The 13029-nt window shown below is 38.0% G+C and overlaps 2 protein-coding genes across 4 annotated transcripts in view; both read right to left on the bottom strand.

Annotated features, from left to right (window-relative positions):
• Window positions 1-11145: 11145 nt before the first annotated feature.
• PIG-M (Phosphatidylinositol glycan anchor biosynthesis class M) lies at window positions 11146-12838 on the bottom strand. The gene has a single exon (XM_027369281.2). It carries the CDS (start codon window positions 12836-12838, stop codon window positions 11603-11605), a length of 1236 nt encoding a protein of 411 aa, XP_027225082.1. The 3' UTR covers window positions 11146-11602.
• The window catches only part of LOC113817255 (cx9C motif-containing protein 4), a 7953-nt gene continuing 6069 nt past the window's right edge, over window positions 11146-13029 (bottom strand). For all 3 annotated transcript variants that reach the window (XM_070122093.1, XM_070122095.1, XM_070122094.1), the window contains one exon: window positions 11146-13029. This exon is cut by the window's right edge and continues 372 nt beyond it. The gene's annotated coding sequence lies outside the window, so the exon portion shown is untranslated.

Genomic DNA, 13029 nt, shown 5'->3' with positions numbered 1-13029 from the left:
AAGAAGCTTTATGAATTCCATCTAGGGAATTACATGCATTGTTAGATTGCAGTATATCTGTATACAACAGGCTCACAGTCGTGTGCTCTTGCTCTTGCATTCATTATATGTACCATGAATAGTATGTACATAAAATGCTAGTGCCAGTCATATATTTACTGAAGATGATGTAATTGTGATATTAGTTCAAAGCAGATGACTGATGGAAGTGTTGGGGAAATGAACTTGTGGAACAGGATAAGCAAAGTTTACTATTTGAAGTGGAGTGAAGTGAGAGGAAGCAGCACAAGCTTTAGGAAAGGTGAAGAGTTTGGATAATGATGCCACACTCAGGTCACAAGGTATATAGACCCAGTTATGTTGGTTGCTCTGATCATCACATTTCAGATTGTTAGTTCTGGCACTGATGCTAGATTCATTACAACATATGGTTGGATACCTGGATATAAGAAAAGATACAGTAGCATACTGATACTTCAGTGTATTTTTTTGTTGTTGGAGAATGATCTAATCTGTATCTTTTTCATTTTTGTTTTTTGTTGCCCAAACATCTGTGGTGTTTCAAAGGTTTGTAAGATGTTGATAAATATTAGGATTTTTATATTTAGATATTACACTTTCTTCCTAACATATCACCAGAACTGTTACATCCATATTCAGTACACTCTTAAGTAGCAAGAGATCGGAAATAGACATGATTAATCTGTCTAGACAAATGACGTGCAGCTGTTGATATTAACCCTAAGGCTGACATGCTTGGCTGTATGACTTTCATAATATCGTTTTCCTTTGCTACGTGTAGATACAATTTTTTCATGTTGAATGCCTGAGAAAATGGGCATTAGATTGCATTAGCACCATGTAGGAATATCCTCCATGCTATTTTCCTTGAAGCCAGCTGATTTTATTGCAGTTTCACATTAGACTGGAGAGTGAGGGCCCAGTCTGGTGCTGATCAACAAGCTGAGTTACTCGTCAAGTTTTAATGGTTATAATTGATCAATGATGATAGTTTACCCTCAAAGTTTTGAGTTAGTCATAGTTCAGATGAGCTATCAGTGTGCTACTGTGTGTATACATTTATATGTTTAGATATATAACCTTTGTTGTATTTTGTTGTAAATAGTAAACTTGACCTACATTCTATTCTAACTATCCATTTTTGAAATGCATAAACAAAATACAAAAAGAACAAAAAAAAGAAAAAACTTTGTAATTTAGGGTAAGATTAGTGTGTTTGTATACTTGCATATATTTATATTCATATATTAAAATATACAGCCCTCTCTGTACATGAATGTGCATGAAGAGGCTTGTTGAACTAGACCTATTATAAACACCTCAACTTAATACATTTAGTCACACAGATACTCACTTACTTAGTTTCTGTACTGATTTATATATTTGTGAGTGCATATACACGCACAGTCACACAAACGCATTCACACACATAAACCCTTCCACAGACACACATATGTATGCAGACACACACACGCACACACACACACACACATGTATGCAGACATACACACACACGCACGCACACACACACACACACACACACACACACACACACACACACACACACACACACACACACACACACACACACACACACACACACACACACACACACACACACACACACACACATACACGCACCCATGCACACACACATGCACACACACATGCACACACACACATCCACATCCATACATGCACACATCCACACACACACATCCACATCCATATATGCACACATCCACACACACACATCCACACACACACATCCACACGCGCACACATCCACACACACACACATCCACACACACACATCCATACGCACACACATTCACACACACACACATCCATACGCACACACATCCACACGCATACACATCCACACGCACACACATCCACACGCGCACACATCCACACGCGCACACATCCACACACACATATCCACACATGCGCGCATGCACACACACGCACACACACTTACACACACACACACACACACACACACACACACACACACACACACACACACACACACACACACACACACTCTCTCTCTCTCTCTCTCTCTCTCTCTCTCTCTGTCTCTCTCTCTCCCTCTCTCTCTCTCTCTCTCTCTCTCTCTCTCTCTCTCTCTCTCTTTCTCTCTCTTTCTCTCTCTTTCCCTCTCTTTCTCTCTCTCTCTCTCTCTCTCTCTCTCTCTCTCTCTCTCTCTCTCTCTCTCTCTCTCTCTCTCTCTCTCTCTCTCTCTCTCTCTCTCTCTCTCTTTCTCTCTCTTTTTTTTTGCTCACAAATCCTATGAACTCATTCTCTTTCTCGTCAATCCTCTCCCCTTCTCACTTTTTTTTCTGTCCCTCCTTATAAATACAGACATATCTATATATTTATAACATAAGAAGTTGAAATATAACAATTGGGTGATGGTAGTGTCTTTGCATTTCTTATGTACACAAGTTTCAGATTCTTCTCACAGATGACATTATCATCAGTAGTTTCTCAGTAATTAATAATTATGCTTATGTTAAGTACTATGGTTAAGATTTGTTACATAAAAGATATAGTCATTATTTTTTGTACATTATTGACCTGAGATTGTGAATGAAGGATATCAACATAGAAGATGCTTTTTACAATTGCAATGTATAAAGATATGTAGTTTGGAGACTAAGACTAAAGACATGACATATTTACTTCTCTTTGAGTTATTTGTACTTCAGAAAGGGATTATAACTGTCAGCATTGTCTTGATAAGCCTTAAATATATATGCCATGCTCTTACTTGCTGATTCTATTACCATGTATGTCCATATTTGATGTACAAGAAATACCTTAAATTCTTGTCAGTTCGAGAATTCAGGTGATCAGCTAGTTTCACAAAGTAATAACTGGATTTGTATTTTTATCATGGATTAAATTTGTATGATGATTATTTTCATTTGTAGAATTAGTTCATCTTGAAATTTAAAAAACTGAAACAAACATTGAAATAGGACTCTTTTCTATATGTTACTGATAAAGAGTAGCTCACATACCGATTAAAATCAGAATGCCTTAAATGTTATGTTTGTAAGCAAGTGTACTTGAAGAATTTTATGAACTTGATAATTCCTTAACAAGAAAATAGAATTTTAATTACTGTAGATTAAAAGAAAATGAAATTCATTAATGAAAGGAAAGATGTCAGTTTAGTTGTTTGGTCAGCTTTTATTTGTATTTGTACTCTTTATTATTGGATTACTTCCTTGATATGAGTAGCAGTAAATATGATGCACTGTATTTGAAATTTAGTGATTATTTTGAGTAGTGTTGAAAAAACTCAGAATGCCTTGAAGAGCATAAACCATAATCTATTGTTCTGCCGATGACATTGTAGATGTATAATGTAAATAGACAGCTTTATTTATATGTAAATGAAAGTATAGATGATGGCCTATTAAAACCTGTTGGAGAAATTTAGCTTGAGCTTCCATAAATTTACCCTCAAAGGAGCAAGGTGATGTTGAGTACCAAGGAATTTAAAACAGGATGCTGTAACTTTTTTCAGCTCTATTTTATTATGCACTCTGATCTTCTGTATTTTTTGAATACCTTTTAGAATATCTGTTCATTATGTTACCTCTTTGAAAAACTTTTTTTTTTTGACAGCAAATACAAATGTGAGAATGCTGTTGTAAGTGTATATGAGGAAATTGATTATCCAACACCAAATATGATAATTATACTATTCAGATCAAACCAAATTCATTGTTACCCCAGACATACTTGAATATGTGCTATTTGAAGTGACAATGCCACTGGGTTATGAGTTGCAACTCCTGTCCATTGATCGAATACAAAGACTGGCTATAGTGTATAGGGTACTAAGGAAATTGTTTCCAGGGACTGTTAATTTTGTCACAGATCATAGGAAGGCTGTCAGCTAACTGTTCAAATTCTAGAAGGGTCATACCTTGCACTACGAGGGAACTATTTAAAAAATTAGATTTATATTGTACCTCTAATTGAGAAAATATCCTAATCAGGTAATACCCTTAAAGTCTTAAATTTGCTTTAGATTCATTGGATATCAAGTCAATTTTGGTGTTTGTTTCATTCTGCAAAAGATTTGGGTATTGCTTGTAAGCACTTGTGATGATTGTTAATTTTTGCCTTTGGACAAGTTCTATTCGTAAAAAGTATGGATAAAGTGAATAAAAACTCTATAGTTATGCTTGGATGCCTTGTATTATTAGCTTAGTTGAATTTATATTTAACTTGTATGTTAAAATATCAGTGGCAAGTTTCTTCAGCTTCATTTATTATACACGAGTGATGTATTTCATGAGAGTATAAATTTTTAGATTACAGGTAATCAAGAATTTATGAAAAAGAATTCTATATGCTAACTAGACAAAAATCATCCTTCCTGGAAAGCTGTAATGGCATGGTCTTTAATTTTCTTAGAGACATTAATGTTTGTAAAGCTTCCTCATTCACTTTGCTTGATTTTCATTGCTGATTATTGCGTATTACTACTCACGAACAGACTCCCTCACTAATGCAGTAACTTAAACTCACAAGCTCTTACATATACACTTGTACAAACCACAATGCTTGAATACAGTTGTTCCTATACTTACAAATAGGATTACATCATGAGAGTCTTGTCATAAGTTTCTTCATAAACCCTTTTTCTATGAAATGCAAGCTTCCCAATATACCCATCTTGCATAACTGTAGATCTCAGAATAATCCTAGTGCACTAACCTTTGTGTACAGAGAAATGATGAATGCTGAAAAGTGGTGACCAAACCAGCATCATTTAAGTGAAGTTTTACACAAATATAGGAGCTACTGTATTGTACACGCGCGCGCACACGCACACGCACACACACACACACACACACACACACACACACACACACACACACACACACACACACACACACACACACACACACACACACACACACACACACACACACACACACACATATATATCACATGCACACACACATCACACACACACACATCACATGCACACACACATATCACACGCACACACACACATCACACGCACACACACACATCACACACACATCACACACACACACACACATCACACACACCACACGCACACACATCACATGGACACACACACATCACACACGCACACACACACACATCACACACGCACACACACACACACACACGCACACACACACACACACACACACACATCACACACGCACACACACACATCACACATACACTCACACACATCACACATGCACTCACACACATCACACGCACACGCACATCACACGCACACACGCATCGCACACGCACACACACACATCACATGCACACACACACACATCACATGCACACGCACACACACACACATCACATGCACACACACATCACATGCACACACACATCACATGCACACACACACACATCACATGCACACACACATCACATGCACACACACATCACACGCACACACACATCACACGCACACACACATCATACGCACACACACACATCACATACACACACATCACAAACACATACACACACACACACACACACACACACACACACACACACACACACACACACACACACACACACACACACACACACACACACATCACACACACACACACACACACACACACACACACACACACACACACACACACACACACACACACACACACACACACACACACACACACACACACACACACACATATCACACACACACACATCACACGCACACACACATCACACGCACACACACATCACACGCACACACACATCACAAGCACACACACATCACATGCACACACACATCACATGCACACACACATCACACGCACACACACATCACACGCACACACACATCACACGCACACACACATCACACGCACACACACATCACAAGCACACACACATCACACGCACACACACATCACACACCACCTCTGTGTGTGTGTGTGTGTGTGTGTGTGCGTGTGTGTGTGTGTGTGTGTGTGTGTGTGTGTGTGTGTGTGTGTGTGTGTGTGTGTGTAAGAAATACACCAAGCTTGTTTTCATAATTGTAATTTCAGTTGCATCTTAATTGCATATTTACTAAGACTGAGGTTAACTGTATTTTGTTTTGTGGAATGTTCACCTGTTACTTTTAATAATCTTGAAGGTAACCTCCCAAAGAAGGGATGATCCACTTTTTTTTTTTTTTTCTTTCTTTTTTATTCTTTTTCTTTCTTTTTTCTTCTTTTTCTTTTTCTTTTCTTCTTCTTCTTTTTCTTTTTTTTATTATTATTCTTTCTTTTTTATTCTTTTTCTTTTTCTTTTTCTTTTTTTCTTTTCAATCTTTTTCTTTGCTGTTCATTATAAAAAGGCTACTTCTTGTGTATCAAAATTAATTACATTTGAATCAGGCCTGATAAGTTCACCAATGAACACTGTTTTTTTTTTTTCTTTCTCTCTTTTCTTTTCTTTAATTAAGCAAACACTTTTAGCTACATGGATATAATTTCTTAAAATGTGAATTTGAAAATCATCTTCAGAAAAATCAGGTTTCCCTTACTTTAGCTGAACTTAATTGAATGAAATATTCTGGTATGGCTAAATTTAATATTAACAAGAATGAAGTATTTAAGCTCGCCATAATTAAGGCTTTGCTTCATTTTTACACACTTATGAAACACTGAACTTCAGATATTGTAGCCACCTGTCTCTTTCATTAGTATTTTATTTCAATGTGTTTATATATGTGTGTGTGTGTATTATATATATATATATATATATATATATATATATATATATATATATATATATATATATATAACAATGCTTTAACATTTATAATCCTATTATTGCCTTAACTGTACATGTGGTTGTGCAAATATAGATATGTACCTAAGTCTCAGAAAAGATTGATATATTTTCCTGTGTACAAGTTAACAATCAATGCTGATAAAACTTTTTTTCTCCCTTTTTTTTAATGATTATCAACTATTGTTCTAAAACAAATTTACAGACTGGTGCACAAGCCATAGTTTATTTGTAGTATATACACAATTTTCAGTCCTGGCCAGCCACCTGCTATTCGATACATTTGCAAATTAGGAGCATTTACTATTATGTCTAGCAGTCAAGAATCCTGTATATTAAGGAAATAAATCAGAAAGTATTATGGATTTTTTACTAACATTTGTGGTAGACCTAGGTTTTTTCCTGTTTCACAAAGTCTAAGTTAGTAAAATAGTTGATAGACCAAACTGAATTAACCAACATGAGTAATTTAATCTTTGGTAATCATGAACCTAATGGCTAGGGTTGCAGATACTGTCCACTGTATTTTTTCATGAGAATTGTTTTAAACAGATCCACAAGTGCTCAACCACTAAGGAAGCAGCTATTAGGCTTTAGGTGACCATACCAGATTTTCCCATTCTTTGAATTTTCAGGAAAATATTTTTCTGATGTTACTAATGTTAATATCATGTGCATTATGATTATTCTTAGGAAAATACTAATAGCAATATTGCCCCCACCCCTAAAAAAAGGGAAAAGGATAAACAGGTAAGATAGGTAAGACTAATAGTTGTCTTCTTGATAACTTAGGTATTTGTGAGGCCATTTATGTATAAACACAATGCACTAAATCAAAGTATGTATGTATGTCAAATTATCCCAGTATAATCTTTTATAACTTTTTAAATATCATTACTGCAAATCTGTTCCAAAATAAACATTTTTTGTACTTGGTCTTTATTAGCATAGATATTCTTACCAGAAGTACACTAGAGAAATTCAAGTATATTCAAAATCAGTTAGTGGAAAAAATGTAGCTAACATAGCCAAAAGTTATAAGTTTACATATCTCATCTTGTCCTAGCTACTTAACCACACACTAGGAAAGGTTTCAGCACCTCGGAACATATGGGAATGTGTGAAATTATTAGCCTTCTTTTTTTTTCTGAAATACTGGTGATGAGATGCGATATATTATCAGCATTGGAGAAAATGATAAAGAGAAGAGGAAATTTGGAAAAGTATTGGAACACCACTTTTATATAATTTCATTATTTTTTCAGTTTTTTATTTGTTGAATATTTTCTACTGTGTCAACATCTAATGTCATTAGCATCGTATTCAAAATATAGTGAGAGGCTGAGGCTTAGGGGAGAAGCCCATGGGTAAGGAAGTGTTTTGGTTCATAAGGTGATGTTTGTGGATTCCAAATAAATAAATGTGCTAGATATCAAAGGTCATACGGCACTATGATAAAGAGAAATACAAGTTAACAATTAGGACAAAATGTGTTGTTCAGTGCTGTAGGTTAGTATGGTACTCAAAAGGGTAAAGAGGGAATAGCAAACAGAGTACAGAGGCCATTCAGGACTAACAAAGCCAGTCTTTCATCCTTTCAGCACCCCCCCAATCCTTTGCCCGTTGTTGTCATGGGGGGGCTTAGGAGACGGAGACTGAGGCCCATTTCAGAGATCTCCCCTGCCTAGGGCCTCAGCCCTCGATTCAACTGATTTTGCATGGTCTTTTCCCCCTCCAGCTTTTTGTTTCCGTCCCATCTCCAACCCCTTCTACTATCTACTTCATAAGGTGTAAGAGCCATACTGAAAGGATGAAAGGCTGACCTTGTGCAAGTCCTGAACGGCCTGCGGGAACCATGGGCACGATACTCCCAATTTAGTTGTCTAGCCCTTACCCCTGTACAGGGTACTGGGGGTGGACTGTTTATTTCCCTTTACATAGGCTTCCCATGGCTAGTAATGAAGATGTAATACCCTTATTAGGGGCAATGAGGCTTTCCCCTTCATCAAATAGCCCCACTGGTTCCCTGGCCCCAGGCTCTACTTTGACCATGATTCTGAACACTGAAACTACTACCCAATCCTCAATGGCTACTAGTGCATTACCCACACAAGCAGAGATTCAGTCTCCAGAAGACATTCCTACCTCCCTTCCTCAAATTCATCAACTTTACCCCCACAACCTTCATCAAGCACCCCATCCTCCCTTATAACTACCTTACAGCCTTATTCTCCATCCCTCCATAATACTCCCTCTTCCACACATCCCCAACCATCCACCACCACCAACCCTACAAATATCTGAAATACTCTGTTTAGTCCAGCTAAATGGGACTCAGGCAACACTCTTCTCTTTCAACAATGCCTCCAAAAACAAGTGGGCAGAGTCCCTTTCTATACCAGACGCGATCGCTCCTGTCTCATTACAGTCAGATCAGAAACTAAATCTATAGCACTATCAAATCTAACTGGTCATTCTGGCAACCCCATTCCTGGAGAACCTCATCCAAACCCCTAATACATGTACCGGAACTGTCTCTCTCTCCCCAGCAAATTGCCCAGTCGATACCAAAGATTGGTCAGACTGTGGAGAAGACTTATTAGGATGCCTCAAAAACCAAGATTTGAAATCAGTACATTGCTACACCATTCAACATTGCCAAAATTACTTTTTGTACACATGACCTTCCCTTACGTATCTACATTGGTGGACAAACCCTCCCTGTTCGACCATACCAACCCCCTCCCCATCAATGTCAGAACTGTTGGCGCTTTGGACATCCTGCCAAACACTGCCGTTCCACAGCCCGACGCCCTCTATGTGCCCTACCCGGTCATAACCGATCAAACTTCTCTGCACAAACACGTACATGTGCTAACTGTGGCGGCCCCCATAATGTATTTTATAGAGGCTGTCCCACTTACAAGTTTGAGTCCAAGGTAGCAACTCAGATACAAAAATGGTCTCACTTTACGTGAAGCCAGACGGGAAGCACGTCGACAAGGTTTCTCTCATACTCCCTCCTCTAGTAATGTCGCTCAATCTGCCCCTCCCCCTCCACCTCAAGATGTCTCTACACCCTCCACTATACCTGCTTACTTCCCCACTTCCACCACTTCCACTTCTACATTTTACTTCCCCCAGTCAAATTCTTTAGCCACTCTAAATCCAGACACCCCAATCTCAACTACAGCCCCAACGCCATCCCCTCTCCCTCCCCGCACTACCCGGAGTAAACAGACTAAGTGTTCCACTCCTTCTCCTACCGCACACTCACCTCCACCTACCTTTACCTTTACTCCTCAGACACCAGTCGCCTCTTCCCCCTCTCATAAGAGAACCTTTGTCCCACAAAACTCTCCAACCAACTCCACTGGAGAAACTATGGAAGACATTCAAAGCTATATGCTTAAGACAGAAAATTCCATAACTCATGCTCCCTCCATATTTGAAGTGATTGCCGATATCCATACCCCTCCTACTCATATTCCCCCTACACCCCTTCCTCCTACTCCCTCTCAACACAACCTACCCCCTCAATTCCATCCACCACCGATATCCATCCTCCCGATACCCATCCTCCTGAAATCCATTCCCTACACCTTTTCCTCCTAATCCCTCCCAAGACAACACATCCCCTTCAACTCCAACTATCCAAACTTCCGATATCCATCCTCCTACCACTAATATTCCCCCCACACCACTTCCTTCTACTCCCTCCCAACACAACCCACCCTCTTTAACTCCAAGTATACGCACATTCTCCCTCCCTCCATCCCCTCTATCCTTTCCGTATACACACCGGAATCACTCATGTCACAACAATGCCCTTCCCCAGATTCCCTTCCACCTGATACACCTCCTTTACACCCTCTAGTTCCTTTCCCCCCAGATTCCCCAACACATACTGGCATTTTCACTCATAAAATAACTAAGATATAGCTCTCCTACATTGGAATATCCGCGGTTTCCGTTCTCACAGACCAGACCTAAGTCATATCCTTGCTTCTTATAGCAACCTGTTCTCCTTCCTCAGACGCATAGATATCCTTCTCTTGATCTAATTCCCTTACCTAAACCACCATAACCCTTTCCCTCATCAACCCCCTTACCCATCTTCAACTCTCCAACATCACTCTAGATAGTTGATGCATAGCAACTATTACCTGACATCACCCTTTACTATACCTTCCTACAGTGCTATATGATCTTAATGTCTAGCACATTTATTTCGCTTTTAACCATTAACCAACAACGAATAAGGGATGGGGGGGTTTACTGTGATTACAGAAACATGTCTTACAAGTAATTGATTTTATTTACAATATACACTTTTATAAGCTCTAGTATAGGCTGCATAAATGCATAATCAACCACCTTACTAAATTATCTGTAACATGAAAAAGATGAAAACTTTTTTCATTGAATTTTGAGAATTTGCTAGATAACATTAAGAAAATACTTTATTTAGTTATAATAAGTTTATATCAAATATGGTATCAATCAACTGCTTTTTACTTAAATACCATTTGTTACTACTTTTAACTAAACTGTTTAACTATGGCTATAAATATGATGCAAGAAACTGTAAACTATTTACCAAACCATAAGAGCCTTGCTGAATACATAGCACTTATTATTCTTAAAACATTGCAGTTCTTATCATAAGCATCAAAGAAAACTTACTTTCTTTAAATAGCTATACACACTGTACTTCACATTCATATATAATTTTTTGTGCAGTTTTAATCTGTTTTTATCTATTCTTTCGACTGCTATGATGATGTACTAATTGGTGTGGTGTGTAACTTGAAAGCAATGCCATTAACACTCCAACATTACAGCAAAAGAAAGCAATGCTCTCTAGCCATATTGGGATAAAGGCATTTACTGCATGAAACTCAAGCAAATATGCTGGAAGAAGCCATGATGCTTGAGCTGCCACCCAGAGTACAGTCAATATCACTGCCTTCTGCATTGTCATTATTAAGCGAGGCACAGCTAGGGGTAACAAAAGTAAATACCACAAGAAATATTGGGAAGTTACAACCTTGTTGAAAGTAACAAATACAACAGTTTGGGTAAACATGGCAAATGGTACATCTTGTCTGTGACAGAATTTATATCCTAATGCAATAAGGAGAATGAGCTGTGGTCCAAATGTGGCAATGTTCAGTCCTGGAATATGATAATCTGAAGCAATATATAATAAATAAAAATATATTGAAAAATTATGCCGAGTGTCTGTCCTAGAAAGGTGATACAAGAAAGCTTCTTCAATGTACTGTTCCCCATAAAGTATGAAGCCTAATCCTGTTAAACCAAAGAAAGAAATGGTTGCCCCAGTAACTAATCTCATCTTGGTGTAATTTGGTAACACTCTCTTCAACAATGAATCACTGTGCGAATCATTTGTTAGTGACATATAGAGTGGGATGCAATAGATAATGGGATAGAGTTTAAAGTGAACAGATATTCCTAAAAAGAGGCCTGCTAGAACACTGAATCGCAACTTCAGCATGTACACTGTTAACAGGACCAGGACAGCCATAAGAGCTTCAGCACTGCCACGTGTTGATACACCTATTACCAAAGGATTGTACAACCATAAAAATGAGCATTTAAGAGCTGTTAACTTGGTAAGCCCATCAATCAAAAGTATTTGATAGATTAGTTTTGATGCAACACAGTCTAGAAATGCAAACATTAACTTACCAAACATGAAATGCAAATTTACATTAGGCAAAAGCATCCATGCCAGGAAAGGAGTGTATCTATAAGTATGTCGATCAAATGGACTACCTCCTGCTGCCACTTCATGTGCAGCGTCTGTGAAGACATGGTAATCAATATCTGTGTATTTGAGAGCATGTGTCCTGTCATGATGCTCTCCATACACAATGAACATGAAACGAATTAGGAATCCCAGACTCAAATGGATCTGAATTCCTTCTGTTGATCCAAAGCGTGAATTCTTGGTGCCCAAAGCCATATTTGAGATTTAAACAAATCACTGAGGCAGGGTGAAATTCTAATCCCAACCCTTGGGGTTACAAGCATAAAATGCTTTATATACAGTCTTTCTGTTTAGAAAAATATAACCAAATATAGTATTTTCTTTATTCAGGTTTACTGCAGTATCCAATTTGCCTAGTATTTCCAATTCAAATTTTTGTTTTCATT

Source organism: Penaeus vannamei, chromosome 5 (assembly GCF_042767895.1).
Source record: "Penaeus vannamei isolate JL-2024 chromosome 5, ASM4276789v1, whole genome shotgun sequence".
Classification (NCBI taxonomy): Eukaryota; Metazoa; Arthropoda; class Malacostraca; order Decapoda; family Penaeidae; genus Penaeus; species Penaeus vannamei.
The sequence above is the reverse complement of the archived record's forward strand: the minus strand, read 5'-3'. Positions and strand labels throughout refer to the sequence as shown.

What these genes read in the sequence shown, in the direction of transcription:
- PIG-M (XM_027369281.2), bottom strand. Translation starts at nt 12,838, where the DNA reads ATGGCTTTGGGCACCAAGAATTCACGCTTTGGATCAACAGAAGGAATT.